The sequence below is a fragment of the Teleopsis dalmanni genome, chromosome 2 (genome assembly GCF_002237135.1).
Source record: "Teleopsis dalmanni isolate 2A chromosome 2, ASM223713v2, whole genome shotgun sequence".
NCBI lineage: Eukaryota > Metazoa > Arthropoda > Insecta > Diptera > Diopsidae > Teleopsis > Teleopsis dalmanni.
This window is the reverse complement of record NC_051847.1, coordinates 234,039,309-234,064,333: the sequence shown is the minus strand read 5'-3', so window position 1 is coordinate 234,064,333 and position 25,025 is coordinate 234,039,309. Positions and strand designations below refer to the sequence as shown.

At 26.7% G+C, this 25,025-nt stretch overlaps 5 protein-coding genes across 5 annotated transcripts in view; 1 reads left to right on the top strand and 4 right to left on the bottom strand.

The window, feature by feature from the left end:
• The window catches only part of LOC119676989 (alpha-tocopherol transfer protein-like), a 10,732-nt gene extending 1,387 nt beyond the window's left edge, over nt 1-9,345 (top strand). Inside the window, exon 4 of the mRNA XM_038088256.1 lies at nt 9,336-9,345. Coding sequence (XP_037944184.1) covers nt 9,336-9,345 — 10 coding nt within the window. The remainder of the gene's footprint in view (nt 1-9,335) is intronic.
• Nucleotides 9,346-11,716: 2,371 nt separating this feature from the next.
• LOC119676988 (alpha-tocopherol transfer protein-like) lies at nt 11,717-12,944 on the bottom strand. The gene is made up of 4 exons (XM_038088255.1): nt 12,603-12,944; nt 12,421-12,544; nt 12,169-12,297; nt 11,717-12,082 (listed from the first exon to the last, which is right to left on the bottom strand). The coding sequence occupies exons 1-4, from the start codon at nt 12,899-12,901 to the stop codon at nt 11,828-11,830; spliced, it is 807 nt and encodes a 268-aa protein (XP_037944183.1). The 5' UTR covers nt 12,902-12,944; the 3' UTR covers nt 11,717-11,827.
• Nucleotides 12,945-15,729: 2,785 nt separating this feature from the next.
• LOC119686391 (alpha-tocopherol transfer protein-like) lies at nt 15,730-17,005 on the bottom strand. The gene is made up of 3 exons (XM_038100965.1): nt 16,664-17,005; nt 16,214-16,589; nt 15,730-16,121 (listed from the first exon to the last, which is right to left on the bottom strand). Exons 1-3 carry the CDS (start codon nt 16,960-16,962, stop codon nt 15,867-15,869), a joined length of 930 nt encoding a protein of 309 aa, XP_037956893.1. The 5' UTR covers nt 16,963-17,005; the 3' UTR covers nt 15,730-15,866.
• Nucleotides 17,006-19,872: 2,867 nt separating this feature from the next.
• Nucleotides 19,873-21,046, bottom strand: LOC119686392 (clavesin-1-like). The gene is made up of 3 exons (XM_038100966.1): nt 20,708-21,046; nt 20,247-20,622; nt 19,873-20,154 (listed from the first exon to the last, which is right to left on the bottom strand). The coding sequence occupies exons 1-3, from the start codon at nt 21,004-21,006 to the stop codon at nt 19,900-19,902; spliced, it is 930 nt and encodes a 309-aa protein (XP_037956894.1). The 5' UTR covers nt 21,007-21,046; the 3' UTR covers nt 19,873-19,899.
• A 2,694-nt stretch (nt 21,047-23,740) lies between these two features.
• LOC119684737 (alpha-tocopherol transfer protein-like) lies at nt 23,741-24,987 on the bottom strand. Its single transcript, XM_038098845.1, has 3 exons — nt 24,671-24,987; nt 24,221-24,596; nt 23,741-24,128 (listed from the first exon to the last, which is right to left on the bottom strand). The coding sequence occupies exons 1-3, from the start codon at nt 24,967-24,969 to the stop codon at nt 23,874-23,876; spliced, it is 930 nt and encodes a 309-aa protein (XP_037954773.1). The 5' UTR covers nt 24,970-24,987; the 3' UTR covers nt 23,741-23,873.
• Nucleotides 24,988-25,025: the final 38 nt, after the last annotated feature.

Here is a 25,025-nt window from a genome sequence, read left to right as displayed (position 1 = left end):
AAAAAAAATAAAATGAACAATAATTATTTTTTTTTTTTAACATCACATATGTTAAGTGATCATTATTAAAACTTAACTTAAAACTTAAAACTTAAACTTAAAGTTTTAAGTTTTATTATTGTCTGATCACTTAACATATGTGATGTTAAAAATAAAAATAATTATTGTTCATTTTATTTTTTTTGAGTTCAATAGTGTCATTTTTAATTCATAAACCTTAAGTTAAGCTTTTTATTAAAAATCAAGCACTGAAGATGTTCTAAAATAAAGAACGAAATATCTGCTTCAAATTTCTAAATAAAAGCGTTTTATTGTGGTTTGTCTGATAGCTGAAACATTTTTAATTTCAAAAGTAATTATTTTTGGCGAACACAGTACCGCAGTGTAACTAATCCAAACCCCGTTACTATTGATTCTAAAGACAGGCGGAGTTTAAACACGCCATGATAGCTGCGAGGTCAGTTAAGTCTTGGCTTACCGAGTTGGCGCTATTAAATACCAAATTTTGATATTTATTAACATCGTAGAGTATGTGGAAATTAGTTTTGTTATTAATGTTAATATTATGTTAATATAAAAAATTATGTACTAAAGAAAAACTAGTTAAAAAACTAAATTTAACAAATTGCATTATACTCACAATTGACATGATTGCGTGCAATATTTTTTTATATATTTGCTTAATAATAATATATATTATATAATATGTATATAATATATATAATAAAGACCCTCCATGCGTAGCGTTAAGAAGGTAGTAAGTAATTAAAAATATAATTAATTATTAATTATTATTTTTATAATTAATATTATTGTTATTAATACCCTGATCTTATATAATTTATAAAAATTAATTTGTCAGTTTCAAATTTGCTTGACCCAATCGTCCATACATTTTTCTTGGGCTAATTGAGGTATTATCTTCAATTATTTTTACGAATTTTCTTTCTCGAAGTGGTGATTTCAGTTACAGAATAATAATTGTACTGTCTTTCTATAAGCATTATGTCAATATGTGTTGGACCCTTCAGATTACTTAATATTTTGATTATATTTATTAGTTAGTGAATTGTTCTTTCTTTATAAAACCCTCGCAAAATAATAGCAAACGGTGTTGTGTTGAAATAGATATATATCACATGTCCTTATTATTTGAATTTAAATATACTGAATTTATCTAAAAATCTTCTGTAGTCATCTTTTCTACGTTTACATGGCACTTGTGTTAAAGATATTATTAAAGATATTATTAAAGACATTATATTTATTTCAGTATTCCACTTTTAATTTCTTTCACCCATCTGTAACGTGTCAACTTGGCAGATGGTTTCTCGTAGTCCCCTCAGATCGTCTCAACACACTCTTAATGTGATATAGTTAATATTTCTTGATTTGCATTAAGATTATCATTCGAATCTACTTGTCGCTTAATAACGGGTGACGGAATCTATTCTGGCACATTATTTATTATTGCCGATAAATAAATTGACCATAACATCTATTTGAAGAATCGATCGCGTATAGACTGAATACTTATAAGAACGCAGTAAGTGAAAGTATACTGGTAATGATGTGTACTTTCACTACTACATTTTTATAAGTATGCTGTCCTGTATGTAAACGATTCTTCAAATTGATCTTTTGGTTAATTCATTATTGGCAATATTATTATTTTTCTTTTTAACTTACTTTATTTTTATAAACATTTTACCCTTATGCAATTCTTCACATTAATTGATCCTTTGGTGAATTCCTTAATTGATCCTTTGTTAATATCATTACTTGTCCTTTTCACTTGTTGTGTATAAGCATGTTGGCCTCATGCGATAAAGTCTTTAGATTAACTGATTCTTTGTTTAATTTATTAATGCCGGTATCATTACTAGTATATTTTTACTTACTGAGTTTTTATAAGTATTTTGTCTATATGCGATGGATTCTTCAAATTAATGGATCTTTTTTCTCTCTTGTGTATCACTTTTCTCTTTCATTTACTTTATTTCTATAAGTATTCTATCTTTATGCGATCAATTCTTTAGATTATTGATCCTTTGGTATATTCATTATTATTGATGTCATTACTTGTCTCTTTTACTTACTGTATATTTATTATATATAAGCATTTTGGTCTCATGCGATAAATTCTTCCGATTTATTGATTTATTGGTTAATTTATTATTGTTAATATCATAACTGGTATCCTTTCACTTACTGCATTTTTATTAGCATTCTATTCCTATACTTTCGATTCTTTAGATTAATAGATATTTTGGTTAAGTTATTATTCCGATATGATTACTCTTGCTGAAATGTGGTTTTTATTCATATGTTGTGGTAAAAAGACTAATTAAATAAAAAATAAAATATTTTACAATTTTAAAATTAATTTAAAGATAATAATCATGAAATTATTTGAAATGTTATGTATGTGTGACATACTTTTACTTTGTCTAAGCCAATTACTTTTAGTTTATATCTTTAATGTAAGTTAAAAAGTCACACCAAAAAATTTTCCTCGTCTTTTTCTTCCTTCCTTGTAAATACACTCAGCCAATAAACCATTTCAAGGCCTTCGCAGTTTCCAGATTGAATCTAAAATTTGGTAATTATATGTTCGATGATTTTGACTTTGGAAATGTGTTCAACAGTGATTGGTTGTGTACAGCACCGGATTTGGTTGGACAGTAAGTTAACGGTTTACTAATGTGACTGCGAGTATACCAAAATTTTGGTTAGGAAATACATGAACAAGTTTCGCTTAAAAATTTGCGCAGACTTGTCGCAATTTTAAATGTAAAATTCATAAATTAATTTGAGTTCAATTTTTTGTTTTTATATATCTGTGAGTATTTTAAATTTAATGCCATTAAATAACGCCAACTCAAGGTCATAGCGTTACCAACATCTTGGCCACCAGAAATTTCGGTAAGAACTGTGGTTAGCTAATATTTGAAAAAATCGCTTTAATAATTTTCTCAGTTTGTGTAATTCTATTCATTCACTGTATAATTTTCTATATCTGCTAGTCAAGACCAAACATATCACAATCTACAAACACGGCTTACATTTAACGGATTTGTAAAAACTGCTAACGATCGAGGCCAGAATTTGCAATGTTCACACAGAGTTGTTTGCATTTTCCACTTTTGCGGTTAAACTTTAGTTTTTAGATTTTGGCAAACGGACAGCATTTGTTGTAGATAAATGCATTTTTATTCAGTCTTAATTTATTATTGATGTTAAACATTATTAAGAATTCAATTGTAAAATATTTATTATGAAACTCAAGACATTAGATAAATTTAACACCAAAGAAATACACATTCAATCTTATATTCTTTTTTTCTTTACGGCCATTAAATTTTATAGTTAAATTTCATTAGATCGAAATGGAATGATTAGTTATTATTATTGTTCTTATGAAATCTATCATTAATAACGTTTTTTATAATGGATTTATTATCTTATTTAGTTTAACATATAAACTTAATACAAATCGCAAAATTATAATTCATTGTTTAAAAATCTGCGGTAAGTATTCATAATATGTTCATGACTAACTCCCGATATACATTAGTTCTTCTAAAACATAGAAATATTTCTATGTTTTTGTTTCAATCGTTAAGACTTGTATAGTCTTTCAAACTTAATTTTCGCTAATAAGCCAATTATCTACCAATTATGCTCGATTTGTTACTGATCGATTTATTTATATTTTGACAAAATCATATTTTCTATTAACAACTACTCAGTGTTTATTAAATTTGAACATTAAAAAGTTACTCTTATTACAGACTTTCTATAAGTACATTAAATTTTTGAGATTATTGGATCAAATAAAGAGAAATTTTTGGAGGTTATTACAGGCTTGTGGCGAAGCATAGATTTAAGTAGTAGAAGTTGTGAAGTTGTACAAGTACGTGTGGAAACTGTTGAACAGACAATAAATAATTAAAATCTGTTATATATGTTATGTATATATAACAGATTATATAAATATAAAATTTTGTAGATTCGAAGTTACTCCCAAATAAATATTTAATTCCAAATAAAATATTTTTGATTCTTACCTATGTTATGTTTATAAAAAAAAACTATACTATGTTAACCGTACATTTTTTCATTCAGACGCAATTTAATTCCAGTTTAGGCTTTAAAATGTGTACCAAAATACCAATGGTTTCCGTTGACTTAGTTCTGTATTTTAATGTCATTGCTTTAGATATTTTTAAATTTGTTTTGAATAAAATAAATCATACCACATAATAAAATTTATGACACTTTTGGCTGCAATACTAATTTTTGAATATTTAATGTGCTTCTATTACTTGTTAATTTCAAACAGCCCAGGTTTGTGTACCCAAAGCAGTGCTCTAGTCAACCAATATGTTTATGACACAGTTTTTAAAGTTTAGTTGCAGTTCATTGCAAATATATACTAGTATGTCTCGTTACTTATAAGATTAAGTAATCTCGGATTAGTTAATTTCATTGATTTAGTATATTTTTTTTAGCTTTTCTCTATTTTATTATGGGTTTAATTGGGCTTAAAGGTTATATAAAATTGGTCAAATTTTTTTTTTAATGTTAGAAAATAAAAATTAATAAAAAGAAATCACAATTTATTTTGCAAAAATTTTTATTTGTTTGAGAACTTGACTTTAGTCTAAAGTCAGCATCAGGAAACTAAACATTATATTAAAGCAATCAAATGACCATTGATACAAAGCTTGTGTTCATCAAGGGTAAAGAGTTGTACATCATTTTATTATCACCTCATCCAACCCCACAAGTTTTTCAAAATTTTGACTGTTTCTTCATTGTGGAAAACTTGTCTTTAAAGTAGTATTATATGTTAGTTATAAAGTCAAGATTGCTAAAGTAACGAACAATAAAAAGCCAGTGAGATATTATTACCACTTTAAAAAGATAGTATTTATCTTCTATATATTTACCTCAAAACATTTATATTCGAGTTCACTTTTTCTATTGGATGGTTTAATAATATAAATTATAATAAAAAACTTAATCACTGTATGAAAATCATCCAAACAACCTTATAATATTAAAAAAAATAATAATAACAATTATTCGATTACTGACGATATTCAAGTTAATTAAATCTTTATAAAAATTTAGAAAGATGAAAATTACTGCAACTTAGTTAAAATAGAAAACTCTATATGAAAATTGGAAATATGAAAATGTAACTTACCAGCTCTAATATGTTGTATTATATTATTAATATTGTTGTTATGGGTATAATTATTACTCTGCAAGTTTTAATAAACCTCCTTGAGCGAATTGATTTGTATAAAAAAATGGTAAAATATTAATAATTATAACTAAAACTCAAATACAGGTATAAACTCAAAATTCAAGTTAAAGTTGATAGATACAAACTATATCGATTGGTAGATATTTCTTTAAATGTCAAGTTTATGTCTTACGGAGCTATTCGCACATGATATTAACTTGAAACATAAAATATTCATAAAGCTATTGCAGATGATATAAATAATATAAACAGCAGCGAGGCGTCAGCTTTTTGGCAAGGTGTTCACAATTTGATCAAAACAGAATTCCAACTATAACGTATTCCCCCTACTCCTGAGTTTTGTCCTTTCCACAAGTAAATAGCGTACAAGACCAACGAAACAATTTATTAAATGTTCGCAGCCTGTGATCCACTGGTTTTTATGGTAAATAACTGTAGGAAAACGGCGACTTACCACGGATTTCGACATTTTTACATCAGGTACCAAATTCTTCATATCTGGAGTCGGTCTATTCATTTTATGAATAAAAACCTTTTTTTCAGAAGATCGTTTAAAAAAAAATATTTGAATCAAATTTTTAATCACACATTAATCCATTTCTAAATATTATTTTTCACTTCAAATTTCTTTAATTTTTTTCTTTACTTTTTTGCTAGTATAAAACTTTGATTTGGTTTATTTCCAACCTCTACATAAGAGTAAGAAATTCTCATGCATTCATTTACTCTTTTACTTTGTATTTACTATGCGCGGTTCAGTTTTTTTACTGAACCATTTGGTCATATAAAACGGCAACCGTGACTTTGATTGTATTTGCACGCTTTGTATGAACTTAAAGTTCAGTTTAGTCGACTGAACCTCTAGTCAAATGTAAGCGATTTTCGCTCAGTCATTTCTTTTCTCTTTTGTATTTACTTTGCATAACATTGGTGGTTCACTTTTTTTATTGAACCGCTTGCACGCATTAATTTAAGAGTTATGATTATTTTACGTACATATTCTGCGGGGCTTGTTTTCTCTTTTATTTTTATATTTGTTTGTATGTTTTGTGTTTATTCAATATTGAACATATTCCCAATGTGAATGTTATTTCATTTGCATGCTTTGTAAGCAGCGCGGTGCAGTTTTTATTTTGAACCTTAGTATATTTTACGAGGAATGTGTTTTCTCTTTTATTAATGTTATGTATGTGTGATTTTGTTTGTATTGTACGTTTTGTGTTTATGTTAATCTGTTTGGAAAAGCTATTATAAAAAATGTTAAGTAACAAAATAGCGAGATTATTTACCTAAAAAAAAAAAGATCTTAAAGGAAGCTTTAAAGTGAACACTCTGAACCATTCGACGCCTCGCCTCTGAATATAAACTGTATAAATCTATAGGTACAAATAATATTAGTATATTATAATACAAGTATAAAGTAAGTATATAGTAATTTTTTATTGATATACGATTTAAAATGCAAAAAAAATACGATTCTTATAAAAATAAGAACCAATTAATTTTAATTGCATTTAATTAAATTAATTGCATTTTTTATTATATCAATTGTTTTAATATTTAATTAAATTTAATTTAATTGTAACATTGCTAATATAATTTTTCAAAAAAGATGATAACATTTCTAAGTTACTTATACATTTTAATATAATTGTACATTGCAGTATAGTCTTCAGACGTTTCTTCTTCATAATATATCTTTATCGATTTATTATTCACATAAATAGTTATCTTCAAGCAAAGGAATGAAATGATCGATCAATAAACACTCTTTTAGGCAAAGATTTTTAGGGAAGTAAAATATCATTCAAAACCATTATAAGTAATCCTTAGTAAGACTATTCTTCATATTATTCTACAATTATTTTATATAAAAATTTGAACATTTATTAATATACTTAATCTCACATAATTTTCATATAGCTCAAATAAAGGAACTTACCGTTTGAATTTAAAAAATATTTACAAAATATTTCGATAGCATCTATGGTTAAAATCTATTTTCAATATAAATATGAGTTTAAAATTATAGATATACATATATACGCTTAGAAGTCAGAAAGAAAACGACGGTAAACTATGTGAATCTGTCTAGGCTATAAGTTACTTACATAGTTTTTTAATCCATTAGCGTACCTGCCTGATTCATTTCTATATGGTGTCACGTCATTACTATATGTTTAGACAACCGTGAAATGGAAAATATCATTTTCTTACCGCATTTTTTCAGTTTGTTATTTTGATTAAGAAATTGTTTTAGGTTCTTGAACTGTAATCCATTCTGCTATGTTAATTTCAATTTTCAATTATCAACTACAAAGCTTAATATATACTAGGGTATTAAGTTAATAAAATTTATTATATTAATAGCAATATTTGCATAGGTCTGACTTATGGATAAATAGTTTTTTTTGCAGATTGTAACTGCAGTTTTGACGTGTTTTAGGAGATACACGACCAACAACTTTCACTCTACTTTGATGAAGTTTCGTCTGTTATTTTGACTCTTCCATTTACAAAGTCTATAGTTAATAACCTCTCTGTGATTCTATCCTTGATATACCAGCATCTTTACTAGTTAAACATCTTTCACCGCCGTCCTCGCCTTTTGGTTTTGATAAGTTTAGATTTTTCGATGTTAAGCATATTTAGTTCTATTTTCGTTCTTAATTACTGAGACGGGGATTTTGGAATTTTGACTTTCACTGTCGAATGGGTGGAAACTTCATTATTTCTTTCTTATCATCTTCAGTGATCTCCACTTACCGGAAAGAAAACACTTAAACCACACAGAAGTGCTAACTAACAGCATCAAAAATGAATTGTAGGTTAACAAAATCGAAAATAATACTTAAACTAGAAAGTCTTTGTATAAATATATATATTTTTAAATATTTTAAAAATATGAAATAAAAATGCTAAAAAAAATATATGAAACGAGAAATATTTTATGTATAAAAAAAAGGCATAAAATTGTTTAAAAGTTTAAAAAAAATTTCGTTTTTGTTTTAATTGCTAATACCCGATGTTTATGGAATTGTTTAGTGGTATATATAATAGCAGAGTCAACAGAGTAAGCAGTCATTGAAAATATTGGTGGTGCTGTTATGTGCCTATAGTTTAAAAAATGTGGGTGTAGTTATTGTTGTATGGGCAAAATTTTTTCTTATGATTTTATAGCTTGTTGTTGTAAAAATGCAAAAGTTTATTAAACTTATTATATTATTGCAATTTATTATTTGGTTTTAATTCGTTTCTTTGAAATATGTCAAAATTTTAATTAAAATTTGTGAGATATCGCCTTATGTTAAATGACCCACATTGCATATATACAACATATAAAAAATGTCTGCATTTCTTTCTATGGTATATGTAAAGGAACATTTTTTTATATTTTTTTAAAAATTGGCATAAAAATGTTAAAAAAAAATTAAAATCTTTGTTAAATAAAACAGAATAATTAAAAATCTACACAAAGAAGGCATTTATATATCCAGTGGTGTATTCGGGGAATTAAGGGGATGATCTCCGGTTGACAATATAAGGTGAAGATACTAAAAATTATATAATTCTAATATATATTTTTGTTTTTATATTTTAGTACTAATATTAACCAGAAATTTCGATAATTTTAGTTTTTGAGCAAGGAGTGTGTAATAGCAGCGCTGTTCACTTAATTCGAATAATTTGATATTCGAAATATTCAAATTTCATTGAAATATTTGAATTTTTCTTTTATATACGAATTTGTGTCGAAATATTCGAATATTTCTGTTATATTCGAATATTCAAACTATTTGAATTGTTCGAATACGAACAACACTAGTTGGTAGGAATGATGCAAGCAAAAATCACCAACAAAGACTTAAATATCTCGTTGAAATATAGTAAATAAGTAGTGAACTTTAGTTAGCTCGTCCTTTTTTACAACTTAAGCAGATGAGACAATATTTATTCCAAAAATTAAAAATAAACTTCATATGAGTGTGTACATATATATATATTTCAGATTGAACGGTGTGAAAATATTCATTATAAAATTTGTTATTCGTTGTAGGATTTGTTAATCCGTATAAGATCTATTAATAATTAAGAGTATTCAAATGTAAAGTGATAAAATTAAATGTTTATTAGTTTATATCAAGTTACGTTTTAGAGTTAACGAATTGCTGAGGCATCAGATCTGTAAGTTTTTTTTTTTAATGGTAATTTTTTCTTGCCGAGAGTGACGCGTCTTTAAGACGAAAAAAAACTATTTAAAAGTTAGACAGATTCGAATAGTAAAGAAAAGACAAGGACAAAAATGTTGTTTAATTTATTAAAATTTGGCTGACCATACAACGCTGTTTCGAGTATTTCCAAGTACTCATCAACAGTGGTCTTAGGAAATATTCGAATTTCTTAATTAGTTTATAGTCTGTATATAGGACTGTAAGTACTCGTGTGTGTCCAATTCGAAGCGAAGACTAATCGTGTAAAACTTGTATTTAATTTAAAATTTGAAGTACTTGAAAAGAAATTAGTAATGAAATAAAAGCAAAAATAAAAATTTAAATGAAAGAACAATTTTTATTTAATATTAAATTTTTTTTCCAGTGTTTTTTACAATTTTCTTGCTATATACTCAAAAAAAAAAGAATCAAAATCAGCTGCTTTCGCAGTTTTATTTTACAACTTTACCGAGAAAGAATTAAAAGGAAGGTTGAAACGTTTGTCATTTTATCACTTTACCAAATTCAAGTGAGAGAGTAAAGTCTAAATATCTCTATTATAAAATTTATAGTATACCATTGATTAAATTTTAATTATATAGAAATCAAATGCAATGAAAATGTTTTTGTATAGTAAAATAATGCTCCGATAAGTGTATTTGAAAAAATCTCTTAAAAATGACACCAATTAGGATATTATTTTCTACAAATAGATAAGTATTTACATACACATGTATGTATTTATATTAATAAATGACTCTAGGTATTATAGTTAATTTATTCAACTGCAAAAAAATTTCGACAAAAACATTTTTTAATATAACAACTCTTTTTCGCCCTTGCCAAAATCTTGACTCCGCCACTGTATATATCAAATTTGGTAACTTAACCAACTTGAATAAATTTTTTTTAACAATTTGCATTTAATAAAACAAAGATTTCTGTCATAAAAATTCAAAACCATGTTTAATATTAATTAATAAATTTTAAAAATAATTTTTTTTATTGCTGACTAAATAAATAAATACCCATAAGCTTAAAAGAAGAAAAATCTCTGCAAACTTGCATCACGAAGTACTAAAATTTTATCGACGTAGTCCGACATAAAAATTATTTATTTCTATAACTTTATTAATATATATGCATGCAATTATATGACTACATGCATAAGTAGGTATTGTATCTGTTGGTACTGTATTTTTTACAGCAATCGGTTAGTAATTTTTTTTAGACATGCAGCCTTAAAGCAAATTTATAAGATTTAGGTACTTCTTTTATGTGTGTTTTATCTGTTTTTGTTAATAAATGTTCATTAAATTAAAGATTTGTAATCAATTTATGTATATTAAGTAAGTAACAAGTTATGGGTTTTTAGTTAATTTTTATTACTCAAACTACTTTAATGGTTTGCTTTAGTAATCTCTGCAGAGCAGTGACCTACACAATTTTTAATTTAATTTGTTACATATCAATATATTTTATCTTTTCTATATTGTAAATACAATAAATACGAAATAGTCACTGAATCTATGACTTTTGTTTTAATGTATGGTCTTAATCTTAATCTTAATGTATGGTGCAGGGACTTGGATTATGAAAATATCTGATGAAAGCTTATAAGATTATAATTTTTTTTATAGTTATACCCATTATAATTGGAGGATTTGGAAATTGACTAGTTCCTTTAATATTAAGTGCTCCAGATATAGCTTTTCCACGAATAAATAATATAAGATTTTGATTATTACCTCCATCATTAACTCTTCGAACGCAAGATTATACGTCGCATATTTGGTCCAATTAGAGACGAATATGGCACCTATTGGCCAAAATAGGGCTAAAAAAACCAGCACTAAGCTGGATAAGCATAGATAACCCAACAAAAAAATTATTCAATATGCACCAGAAGAAAGAAAGAAAAGAGGGCGTCCGAGTTTACGCTGGATGGACAATGTGGATCCAACCGCGCAACAGCTTGGAAGAAGAAACTAAAGAATGATAGCAAATGAGAGAGATACGTGGAGGAATTTTGAAAGTGAGGCCAAGATTCAACTAGGATCGTTGAATCTAATGATGATGCTACTAATAATGATGATGAAAAAAAATCTTATACAAACAAATTTACTTTTTTACAAATACTAACCAATTTCTTTATAAAATAGTTGTAGTCAGTTTTATATCTTGTAAACATTTATTTTAGTGACGCATTAACCAAATAAAACAAATTTATATAAAACTTATTTAACATATTAAATGGTATAAAACTAAACAAAACTACAAAGTTCAAAGAAATACAACAGTCTATTAACTTTTACATTCTATTAAAAAAAAGAAATGGTTAATCAATATTCAATTTTCTAAATGATCCGTCAATGCCAAAGAGAGTTTCACTATTTATTTTTTTACCAATTCTTAATTTTTCATCTACTCCATACTTTGTCTCTTCCATGAAGTAATTATTAAAGTCTAAAAGTTTTTTTTCCATATCTGCTTGAATCTCCGGTATAGAACCATTGATACCACCATATTCAATTGGTAGATTCTCCTTTGGTATTACTTTATAAAGATCTTCTAGGCTTTTATGAATGAAAAACTGTTAAAAAGTATCAATGAACAAAAAAATATTATCTTTAATATCTAAATGTTATTTACAATATTTAATTAAATATATATACTTACTCGTTGCTTTAGTTTTTCACTTAAAAAACTTCTTACAATGCTTAATATTGCTAAGGTTTCCTTTGGACAATTAACGAAATGAAATCCTTTCACGCGCATTGGCTCTGCTTTATCAATAAAAATCACTAGCTTTTTTACAAAAATTGGATTAAATTGTTTTACAAATGTCAAGTGTAATTTGGAGAAATCCAGAATATGAATCAAACCACTTATAATACCATTATCATCCGTATTTATTTCAAATTCACTAACCAGTATATAATAGCGAAACAAAGTACTTAAGAGATATTTATTTGGATCCACATTTTTATAAACTGCTAAATGTACACGTTGGCCACCAATACCACCAAGTGGATTCGGGAGTGCTACAAAATAGCTTAAATTAAAAATGAAAAATGAAAAATCTTTAAATTATATGTAACATATAATCTTACCCTAAACGTCCAAGTTCAATAAATTCTTCATTCATATAAAAATTAGTAAATATTTCAGGCATTAAGGCTTTGATTGTATAATAAAAATCTATTTTAGATTTAGCTTTTTCCATACTATATTTACAGCCTCTTAAAAAAGTTACTAAAAATTGGTCATCTGTACGAGCCCTCAAATGTGGTTGTTTTTGGATCCATGTTCTTAGTGTTGAAATATCTTCAACTATACGACTCTCAACTTCATTTAACTCATTCTTGGCAATTGCTTTTAATTCTTCATTTAGTGGTCGTATTTCAGTCATATTAAGATAAAAATGTCACATCTATACTCAAGAAAGAACAATTTTCAACTGACAGAGAGACCTTTAAATGGATTTTACCATATGTTATACGTATGTTATAACATTGTTCTTTCTAATTGTTCAATTATTTATTTTTTATTGTTTTTTTATGTTATGTGTTTTGAATTTATCCATTTATTTATTTGTTTAAACTTAATACTTAATAAAGTGTGTATATAATTAATAATTAGAATAACAATTGAATATCAGATATATAATGATTACTTATAATTACAGTTTTTGCTTAATTATTTAAACAATTCTTATAGAATGTAGTGTAAAAAGTGTAATATAATAATAAAGTGTAATGCAGTGCAAAACTTTGTTGTAAAATAAAAACTTAAAAATGAAAAAATTGAATATGAAAATTTCTTTACTATCATCTCCTTTCCTATTCGAAATAGATTTGCTATCATAAAACAAAACTCAGTGAAAAAATATATTAGAGACAGAGCTCTAAAATTATTCAGTAAAGTTGATACGCTACTTAACCACGCCCTAATAATTCTCAAATCCTCTTCTGGACTCTCAGGAGGATATGCTGATTTAAGGTCCGTCATTAACTAAAAGACAAATAAATGACATGATTTCTTAGCCTAGTTAAAGCCTTGTGTGGGGAAGAGATAAGCCCCCAGCCATTATAGAGTAAAAGTGAGTAATAGCACTATAATTCAAGAAAAAGAATCAAGAATCAAGATTATTGGAGTAATCTCTTATTTTTATTTTATAGAATTAATTTTAATTTTAAAATTTAAAGTAAAGAATTTATTTTATTTAAAATATATATATATTTCGTATTTATCCTTTCTGGTAATATATGTTATTACTATAATCAAATTATTGCTTGTCTGTTTAGCTTTTTTAAATAACTTGATGTTAAATTAGGTTAAAAATTCTCTTTATAACGAGATATATGTTAATGTATATAAAAATTACAATTTTCATCGATAAACTATTTTGCATTTCATTTGGATTTATTAATAAATTTCTTAATACTCCTATATAAAATTTTATGAAATATTTAATGAAAGTTTCATCTGAAATATCATTCATAATATCAGTAGTCATGTTATAAAAGACCAAAATAAATATATATTCTACTGAAATGCTAAGATCCATACAATAGCATTTAAGCTAAGATATTTCTTTTAGTTCTTCAAATCTTTAATGATACGAACTAGAGACGAGGTTAGCTGAATTGCATTAGATCCATTGAAGGGCTATGTTCATTTTTAATACTTGTGAAACTTTACTAGGTATCTACAAACCGATTGCCCTAATGTGTGCTCCGTTATTAGTTTATATAGGTATATAGTAATTGAGAGATAGCACGATCTGTGGACATTTCTTGTTGAATAGTCTTTCTTTGCCAATGCAAAACTGAGTGTTGCAATGTGCTTTTGTTTGACTGTAACTCTCTTTCATCATACATTATCATAACAAATTATACATAACAAATTATAATCTTTTAAAAATAGAAATATTATCAAAGACTGCACTAAAATATCTAAAATTAAATTTGGTAAAATACTAGACTTTTGCCTGAAGGACAATAATTATCTCAATTTTAACAAACAATTGTACTAACAGGTGTTCGATAAATGCTTGGCAAATCCTTTGATTTCTGCTATAACAGATATAGCATTAAACAAAATTCTAGACGAAAATCTTGACATTTTTACTCTTTGATAGCTAAGGGGTTTCTGCAGAGTTCCACCCTTCTCACTGATTAATTTATATATTCCTCAAAAGCTTTGTGTTTATGACTGATTTAAAATTTGCGTACCGCAATGAAAAAAGTTTGTCCAGCACAGGTGATTCTAGTAATATTCTTTGTCATGTAGACGCACTCGGGAAATCGATTTGACTATTGATATGATATTGATGCAATTTACTACTATGGGCAACTTTTTCCATTACCTTCTTTGGTTCAAGAGTTATAAATTCTCACATGAAAATTACAATATAAAAAGCTTATAACTTTAAAAATCGGTCTTGTCACCTTTATATTTAATTCTATAATTAGATCAGCCCCATTATTATTTTTAATTATTTGTTAAGAATCTTTGATTATTTATTTTGTCCATTCATTATTTATTGACTTTGATTATGTAATCAATAATTCAATAATAATAATTAACCAATAATAATAATAATATTCTAGTTTTTTTGTGATAATCACAGATTGATTAACGTCATTTGTTGGAGACGCAATTAGTGAGTTTTTATTTTTATTAATGCATTTTTAGTTTAAAGTGAAATAATAGGTTAACGAAGGACTCAATTATTCCTTAATAGAAATTACTTCATTACTTTGTGTAAGTTATATATATACAGTGAATCAGACCCTATTTCGTGTTTTGGAACATTAAACATTTAATATTATTTATATATATTTATGATATAAATTTATGTGATGGGAATGGTAACACACCTTGAATAATTACAGGACTAATCAGCGATTAAAGTTAACTAAGAGTAAAAAAAATCTGTCCTAAAGTCTGACATAGTGGGAAAATTTACTTTTAATATTACATTTAACCAAAATCCTTTGTTAAATCTAGACGCCAGATATTTGCAATCTACCCAATTCAATTTATTAAAAAACACTAAATAGTAAGAAAAAAAACCAAACGAAGAAAGAATATTCAGTTGTTCGTTTTTGATAATTATATTTCTTGAATATTTCAGTTGGATTGAATAAAGAATGTTATTAGTTCTTTTTTATATAAAACACAAAAAAATATTTTGATAAGTGTTTATAATCAATCAAATTGTCTTATATTATTGATAACTACTTTACATAATAAAATTTGGTGAGAATTGTAGTTTAGTAAAGTTACAAACCTTTTACAAGTGTTATAAAATTAAATCGCTTCCATGAAACGAATATTCCTGTAGACCTTCTATTTTAACAAAACCACTTTTAATCAATATTTAATTTTCGAAAGGATCCATCAATGCCAAAGAGAGTTTCACTATTTACCTTTTTACCAATTCTTAATTTTTCATTCACGCCATACTGTGTCTCTTCAATGAAATAATTATTAAAATCTAAAAGTTTCTTTTCCATATCTGCTTTAATCTCCGGTATAGAACCATTGGTGCCACCATATTCAATTGGTAGATTCTCCTTTGGTATTACTTTATAAAGATCTTCTAGACTTTTGTGAATGAAAAACTGTTAAAAGATATTAACAAAAAATGAATAATATATTTTTTATTAATAATATTAATAATAATAAATAATATTTAAATAATATTTTTGCTTACTCGTTGTTTTAGTTTTTCATTTAGAAAACTTCTCACAATGTTTAAAAACACTGCTCCTTTCTGTGGACAATTAACGATGTGTAATCCTTTGTTGCGCAATGGCTCCGCTTTATCAAGAAAAACTGATATTTTTTTTAAAAATATTGGATTAAATTCTTTTATGAATGCTGGCTTGTATTTGGAGTAATCCACAATTTTAACAAAACCATTTATGATACCAGTATCATCCATATTTATCTCAAACTCATGAACTATTGTATGATATCGAAAATATTGTTTTAAACTGTTTTTATTTGGATCTAGATTTGTAAAGTTTGTTAGGTATATACGTGGGCCACCGATGCCGCCAAGTGGCTTTGGAAGTACTAAAAAGCAACTTAAGTTAAATATAAAGAATATGAAAATTATAAATGTGTTACATATATATTGGTTACAAATCTATTATCTTACCCTAAGCGTGCAAATTCAACGAATTCTTCAGTCATTTGAAGATTAACAAATATTTCAGGTAATAACGCTTTGATAGTATAGTAATAGTCAATTTTTGATTTAGCTTTTTCGATACTATATTTGCAGCCTCTAAGAAATGTTACTAAAAATTGGTCATCTGTACGAGCCCTCAAATGTGGTTGTTTTTGGATCCATGTTCTTAGTGTTGAAATATCTTCAACTATACGACTCTCAACTTCATTTAACTCATTCTTGGCAATTGCTTTTAATTCTTCATTTAGTGGTCGTATTTCAGTCATATTAAGATAAAAATATCACATCTATACTCAAGAAAGAACGATTTTCAACTGGCAGAGAGGCCTTTAAACTGTTTTATAGCATATATATGAATGTTTAAATATTATTCCTTCTAATTATTTAATTACCTCTTTTTTATTGTGTTTTTTGTAAGTGTTGAATTTAGTTACTTATTAATTTGTTTAAACCTAATAAAATATAATACTTATATACAGATACTTAATAAAGTGTGTATATAATTCATAGTTAGAATAACAATTGAAGATAAAATAGAAAATGATTACTTATAATTACAGTTTTTGTTTAATTACTTAAACAATTCTTTTAGAATGCAGAGCAAAAAAATTATAATTTTTATAAAAAATTTAAAATTAAAAAGTTTTACGCTGCCCAACTCCGCCCTAACAAACCTTAAGTTCACCTCTGGACCCACAGGATGATATGCTGACCTACGGTTCGACATCAATTAAAAGATATATAAACGATATGAATTCCTGCATAGTTAAAGTCTAGTGTGGGGCAGGGATAAGCCTCCCAGCCACAAAAGAGTAAAAGTACGCAATAGCACTAACTCAAGAAACCACAACAACGACAACAATATCAAAATTTCCTTACTGTCATATTTCTTTCTAATTGAAATATATTTCCTATCATAAAATATAAATAATTTTAAATTAAGAAAATATATATTCTATATATCTTATATAATTATGCAATTATATATTATTAAATTTAAAAGAAGCAATTAGTTTTTTTTAAAAAAGTATATTTTTATCACCTATAGTCACTCTATTCTCGTAATATAACAGATATAGTAAAAACGAAATTGAAGGCTTATTTATCATAGTTACAATAATCCGATTTAGGTCAAATATACGCTATTTTGCTCGATACTGTATTTCCATTTTTAAGAGTAATTTCATTATGCCTCGCTTATAAAAGTCATCGTCCTTATTAGCAAAAGATTGAGACAGTTGAATTATACAAGCCTCTCTTGAAGCGAAGATTTTCACGAAAAAAATCATTCGTCACCAAATTCTCGGAACTTTTGGCCAGTCATTATTGATGTATGTGGCCTGATGTTGTCCTGATGAAACACAATTCTTCTCCTAATGCTCAAAAGTGGCAGTTCCTGTGCGATTGTTTCCTTCAGGCGGTCGAATTGTTAGCCGTACAGCTCCAAGTTAAGAGTTTTGTGATAGGGGAGCATTTCATAGTAGATAATTCTCTGCAAATCCCACCAAACCTTCATCAAAACCTTTCTGGCCGTTTCAGGAAACTTGTCGCGATTTGACCATGACCATTTTCACTTGACGTTGTCGTAAGTGATCCTGATCCACTTTTCATTACCAACTGCTTTAGAAATGGGTCGATTTTGTTGCGATTCGCAGATGGATATTTGGTCTACGAGGTTTTTTTGCGTTAACTCGTATGGCAGACCCACATCGAGCTTTTTTTTGTATCCAAAGGGACAAATTGCTAGACTTTTGTTATTATAGGTATTTATTATTATATAAAGTGTAAATTTTAAACAAGTTGTTATATTAAAAAAAGAAAGATTTTGGGGACAGGATTGTGAATAAAATGGCCTAGATCAGTTATATATATTATCTGTAAAAAATAAACATTTTAAACATTCTTACTTCTTGTCTGAACATGTTTGACTAGTTTGTTTTTTTTTTGACTTGTTTTTTATATTTTCTTCTTCTATAATTTCTTTTTTCGGAAATATATTTTGTAATTTTCCTTATTAACTTAGTTAAAAAACATGAAAGCTCATTGTAAATTAAATAAATTGTTTTAATGAAAGCAATGGGAACATAATGTAAGACCACATAAATAATTTAAAAGAAACGTTTAAGCCGTCGCCATTGAGCACTTCGCTTGAATAATGAAGATGCTTCAACATTAACATGATATAAAAGTCTTTGTTTATGTTCTTGGTTTATTTTTTGACTACATTGATAATGATTAAAATATTGAGATTGTGATGGAAGAGTCAGAATTTCCTATATAATATGGAGTATTGACTCTCAGTCATAAAACTTTGTATTAAAAGTGCTGAATTAATGCAATAATGTTTTCGAAAGTACACATTTATAGTTGTATATAACATAGTTTTTATATAACAGAAGTTTGTTTTGTATAAGCATTATCGGGTGCCTACCGATGCGAAAATATATTTTGTTCAGTCTTAACTGAAGTCAGTCGTGCCTCTCTCACATGCGTCTTCCAACGCAATTTCGCATGAAGCGTTCTATCGAGATATCTAGCTCGACTGTATATGGTGTATTTGAACCATTGATGTGTATGGACTTAAAAGCTATTATTTTCTAATGTGATATTGATGTGTATTGTCTTAGTGTTATTAAGCTTCAAGTTCCACGTTTCTGTTCATTGCAAAGCTAACTGCCAATTGCAACTCACTCCTTGTTGCTTCAAGCGTTTTTTTCCCTGTTATGATGTAGTAATATATTAGTTATAAGATAGCAATTCAGATGTATACAATAAATAAAAAGTGGAAGCGAGGACAGTACCTTTGGGTATACCAGCGTTTATACTTCTTAAATCGAAATAAGACAATAATATGCTACAGTCTTGTTTTGATAAAATACTTAAATAACTTTAAAATTTATATTATTAAATTAAGTATTAAATAAAAAAAAATATTACAAAAAATTACATTTTTAATATTTTTATTTAATTATCATATAGTTCACACTATATGTGAATAAAGAGTGGTTTTGATTTTCTTTTATCTAAATATGAATAACAATTCTGAATAGTTTCTTTAAGCAATCTGATTTGATTTCTTTAGTAAATTAAATTAGATAAATAAATGTGAAAATAAACAAAAATTATTGAAGAAAGTAAATTATTTTTAATAACCTCAGTTATTAATTTCTTATAAATCGTGTAAAATTTCAATAACAAAAAAGTTAATCAATATTTAATTTTCGAAATGATCCGTCAATGCCAAACAGAGTTTCACTATTTATCTTTTTACCAATTCTTAATTCTTCATCCACTCCATACTTCGTCTCTTCCATGAAGTAATTATTAAAGTCTAAAAGTTTTTTTTCCATATCTGCTTGAATCTCCGGTATAGAACCATTGGTACCACCATATTCAATTGGTAGATTCTCCTTTGGTATTACTTTATAAAGATCTTCTAGGCTTTTGTGAATGAAAAACTGTTAAAAGATATTAACAAAAAATGTATGATATATTTTTTATTAATAATATTAATAATAATAAATAATATTTAAATAATATTTTTGCTTACTCGTTGTTTTAGTTTTTCATTTAGAAAACTTCTCGCAATGTTTAAAAACGCTGCTCCTTCCTTTGGACAATTAAGAAAGTGGAATCCTTTCATGCGCAGTGGCTGCGCCTTATTGTAAAAAGTTATTAATTTTTTAGAATATATTGGATCAAATTCCTTTAAAATTGCTTTGTTAAGTTTGGACAAATCCACAATTTCAGTCACACCACTAATGGCACAATTGTCGTCCATATTTATCTCAAACATATTAATCAGTGTTTGATATTGTAGCATATCAACTAAATGGTGTTTATTTGGATCTAAATTCTTATAAATTGTTAGATGTATACGATGGCCGCCCATTCCGCCAAGGGGCTTCGGAAGCACTACAAAGCAACTAAATTTAAAAATAAAATTTATGAATTAAAATTATAAGAGTGCGTTACGTACGTAACATACTTGTCACAAATCTATTATCTTACCCTGCACGTCCAAATTGAATAATTTTTTCATTCACTTGAAGATTCGTACACAATTCAGGCAATAACGATCCGATAGTATAGTAATAGTCAATTTTTGATTTAGCTTTTTCCATACTATATTTACAGCCTCTTAAAAAAGTTACTAAAAATTGGTCATCCGTACGAGCCCTCAAATGTGGTTGTTTTTGGATCCATGTTCTTAGTGTTGAAATATCTTCAACTATACGACTCTCAACTTCATTTAACTCGTTCTTGGCAATTGCTTTTAATTCTTCATTTAGTGGTCGTATTTCAGTCATATTAAGATAAAAATGTCACATCTATACTCAAGAAAGAACAATTTTCAACTGACAGAGAGACCTTTAAATGGATTTTACCATATGTTATACGTATGTTATAACATTGTTCTTTCTAATTGTTCAATTATTTATTTTTTATTGTTTTTTTATGTTATGTGTTTTGAATTTATCCATTTATTTATTTGTTTAAACTTAATACTTAATAAAGTGTGTATATAATTAATAATTAGAATAACAATTGAATATCAGATATATAATGATTACTTATAATTACAGTTTTTGCTTAATTATTTAAACAATTCTTATAGAATGTAGTGTAAAAAGTGTAATATAATAATAAAGTGTAATGCAGTCCAAAACAAAAAAATGAAAAAATTGAATATGAAAATTTCTTTACTATCATCTCCTTTCCTATTCGAAATAGATTTGCTATCATAAAACAAAACTCAGTGAAAAAATATATTAGAGACAGAGCTCTAAAATTATTCAGTAAAGTTGATACGCTACTTAACCACGCCCTAATAATCCTCAAATCCTCTTCTGGACTCTCAGGAGGATATGCTGATTTAAGGTCCGTCATTAACTAAAAGACAAATAAATGACATGATTTCTTAGCCTAGTTAAAGCCTTGTGTGGGGAAGAGATAAGCCCCCAGCCATTATAGAGTAAAAGTGAGTAATAGCACTATAATTCAAGAAAAAGAATCAAGAATCAAGATTATTGGAGTAATCTCTTATTTTTATTTTATAGAATTAATTTTAATTTTAAAATTTAAGGTAAAGAATTTATTTTATTTAAACTATTTATTTTTCGTATTTATCCTTTCTGGTAATATATGTTATTACTATAATCAAATTATTGCTTGTCTGTTTAGCTTTTTTAAATAACTTGATGTTAAATTAGGTTAAAAATTCTCTTTATAACGAGATATATGTTAATGTATATAAAAATTACAATTTTCATCGATAAACTATTTTGCATTTTATTTTGATTTATTAATAAATTTCTTAATACTCCTATATAAAATTTTATGAAATATTTAATGAAAGTTTCATCTGAAATATCATTCATAATATCAGTAGTCATGTTATAAAAGACCAAAATAAATATATATTCTACTGAAATGCTAAGATCCATACAATAGCATTTAAGCTAAGATATTTCTTTTAGTTCTTCAAATCTTTAATGATACGAACTAGAGACGAGGTTAGCTGAATTGCATTAGATCCATTGAAGGGCTATGTTCATTTTTAGTACTTGTGAAACTTTACTAGGTATCTACAAACCGATTGCCCTAATGTGTGCTCCGTTATTAGTTTATATAGGTATATAGTAATTGAGAGATAGCACGATCTGTGGACATTTCTTGTTGAATAGTCTTTTTGTTTGACTGTAACTCTCTTTCATCATACATTATCATAACAAATTATACATAACAAATTATAATCTTTTAAAAATAGAAATATTATCAAAGACTGCACTAAAATATCTAAAATTAAATTTGGTAAAATACTAGACTTTTGCCTGAAGGACAATAATTATCTCAATTTTAACAAACAATTGTACTAACAGGTGTTCGATAAATGCTTGGCAAATCCTTTGATTTCTGCTATAACAGATATAGCATTAAACAAAATTCTAGACGAAAATCTTGACATTTTTACTCTTTGATAGCTAAGGGGTTTCTGCAGAGTTCCACCCTTCTTACTGATTAATTTATATATTCCTCAAAAGCTTTGTGTTTATGACTGATCTAAAATTTGCGTACCGCAATGAAAAAAGTTTGTCCAGCACAGGTGATTCTAGTAATATTCTTTGTCATGTAGACGCACTCGGGAAATCGATTTGACTATTGATATGATATTGATGCAATTTACTACTATGGGCAACTTTTTCCATTACCTTCTTTGGTTCAAGAGTTATAAATTCTCACATGAAAATTACAATATAAAAAGCTTATAACTTTAAAAATCGGTCTTGTCACCTTTATATTTAATTCTATAATTAGATCAGCCCCATTATTATTTTTAATTATTTGTTAAGAATCTTTGATTATTTATTTTGTCCATTCATTATTTATTGACTTTGATTATGTAATCAATGATTACGCAATATTCTAGTAAAAATCACAGATTGATTAACCTCATATTAACGTCATTTGTTGGAGAGGCAATTAGTGAGTTTTTATTTTTATTAATGCATTTTTAGTTTAAAATAAAATAATAAGTTAAGGAAGGATTCAAGTATAGAAATTACTTTAAATTTTGTGTAAGTTATATATATATATAGGGAATCACACCCTTTTTCGTGTTTTGGAACATTAAACATTTAACATTATTTATATGATATAAATTTATGTGATGGGAATGGTATCACATCTTGAATAATTACAGGACTAATCAGCGATTAAAGTTAACTAAGAGTAAAAAAAATCTGTCCTAAAGTCTGACATAGTGGGAAAATTTACTTTTAATATTACATTTAACCAAAATCCTTTGTTAAATCTAGACGCCAGATATTTGCAATCTACCCAATTCAATTTATTAAAAAACACTAAATAGTAAGAAAAAAAACCAAACGAAGAAAGAATATTCAGTTGTTCGTTTTTGATAATTATATTTCATGAATATTTCAGTTGGATTGAATAAAGAATGTTAGTTCTTTTTTATATAAAACACAAAAAAATATTTTGATAAGTGTTTATAATCAATCAAATTGTCTTATATTATTGATAAGTACTTTACATAATAAAATTTGGTGAGAATTGTAGTTTAGTAAAGTTACAAACCTTTTACAAGTGTTATAAAATTAAATCGCTTCCATGAAACGAATATTCCTGTAGACCTTCTATTTTAACAAAACCACTTTTAATCAATATTTAATTTTCGAAATGATCCATCAATGCCAAAGAGAGTTTCACTATTTACCTTTTTACCAATTCTTAATTTTTCATCCACGCCATACTGTGTCTCTTCAATGAAATAATTATTAAAATCTAAAAGTTTCTTTTCCATATCTGCTGTAATCTCCGATATAGAACCATTGGTGCCACCATATTCAATTGGTAGATTCTCCTTTGGTATTACTTTATAAAGATCTTCTAGACTTTTGTGAATGAAAAGCTGTTAAAAGATATTAACAAGAAATGAATAATATATTTTTTATTAATAATATTTATAATAATAAATAATATTTAAATAATATTTTTGCTTACTCGTTGTTTTTGTTTTTCATTTAGAAAAGTCCTCACAATGTTTAAAAACACTGTTCCTTCCTTTGAAGGATTAACGATGTGTAATCCTTTTATGCGTATCGGCACCGCTTTATCAAGAAAAACTAATAATTTTTTTAAAAATATTGGATTAAATTCTTTTATGAACGCTGGGTTGTATTTGGAGTAATCCACAATTTCAACAAAACCATTTATAATACCAGTATCATCCATATTTATCTCAAACTCATGAACTATTGTATGATATCGAAAATATTGTTTTAAACTGTTTTTATTTGGATCTAAATTTGTAAAGTTTGTTAGGTATATACGTGGGCCACCGATGCCGCCAAGTGGCTTTGGAAGTACTAAAAAGCAACTTAAGTTAAAAATAAAAAATATGAAAATTATAAATGTGTTACATATGTATTAGTTACAAATCTATTATCTTACCCTAAGCGTGCAAATTCAACAAATTCTTCAGTCATTTGAAGATTAACAAACATTTCAGGTATTAACGCTTTGATAGTATAGTAATAGTCAATTTTTGATTTAGCTTTTTCCATACTATATTTACAGCCTCTTAAAAAAGTTACTAAAAATTGGTCATCCGTACGAGCCCTCAAATGTGGTTGTTTTTGGATCCATGTTCTTAGTGTTGAAATATCTTCAACTATACGACTCTCAACTTCATTTAACTCGTTCTTGGCAATTGCTTTTAATTCTTCATTTAGTGGTCGTATTTCAGTCATATTAAGATAAAAATGTCACATCTATACTCAAGAATGAACGATTTTCAACTGACAGA

What these genes read in the sequence shown, in the direction of transcription:
- LOC119686391 (XM_038100965.1), bottom strand. Translation starts at nt 16,962, where the DNA reads ATGACTGAAATACGACCACTAAATGAAGAATTAAAAGCAATTGCCAAG. An exon ending in GTTGAATTTGCACGCTTAGG is followed by an intron (nt 16,590 to 16,663) that starts GTAAGATAATAG and finishes ATTTAACTTAAG; the next exon opens with TTGCTTTTTAGTACTTCCAA. An exon ending in ATGAAAAACTAAAACAACGA is followed by an intron (nt 16,122 to 16,213) that starts GTAAGCAAAAAT and finishes ATCTTTTAACAG; the next exon opens with TTTTTCATTCACAAAAGTCT.
- LOC119676988 (XM_038088255.1), bottom strand. Translation starts at nt 12,901, where the DNA reads ATGACTGAAATACGACCACTAAATGAAGAATTAAAAGCAATTGCCAAG. An exon ending in ATTGAACTTGGACGTTTAGG is followed by an intron (nt 12,545 to 12,602) that starts GTAAGATTATAT and finishes TTTTAATTTAAG; the next exon opens with CTATTTTGTAGCACTCCCGA. An exon ending in GTGAAAAACTAAAGCAACGA is followed by an intron (nt 12,083 to 12,168) that starts GTAAGTATATAT and finishes ACTTTTTAACAG; the next exon opens with TTTTTCATTCATAAAAGCCT.
- LOC119686392 (XM_038100966.1), bottom strand. Translation starts at nt 21,006, where the DNA reads ATGACTGAAATACGACCACTAAATGAAGAATTAAAAGCAATTGCCAAG. An exon ending in ATTCAATTTGGACGTGCAGG is followed by an intron (nt 20,623 to 20,707) that starts GTAAGATAATAG and finishes TTTTAAATTTAG; the next exon opens with TTGCTTTGTAGTGCTTCCGA. An exon ending in ATGAAAAACTAAAACAACGA is followed by an intron (nt 20,155 to 20,246) that starts GTAAGCAAAAAT and finishes ATCTTTTAACAG; the next exon opens with TTTTTCATTCACAAAAGCCT.
- LOC119684737 (XM_038098845.1), bottom strand. Translation starts at nt 24,969, where the DNA reads ATGACTGAAATACGACCACTAAATGAAGAATTAAAAGCAATTGCCAAG. An exon ending in GTTGAATTTGCACGCTTAGG is followed by an intron (nt 24,597 to 24,670) that starts GTAAGATAATAG and finishes TTTTAACTTAAG; the next exon opens with TTGCTTTTTAGTACTTCCAA. An exon ending in ATGAAAAACAAAAACAACGA is followed by an intron (nt 24,129 to 24,220) that starts GTAAGCAAAAAT and finishes ATCTTTTAACAG; the next exon opens with CTTTTCATTCACAAAAGTCT.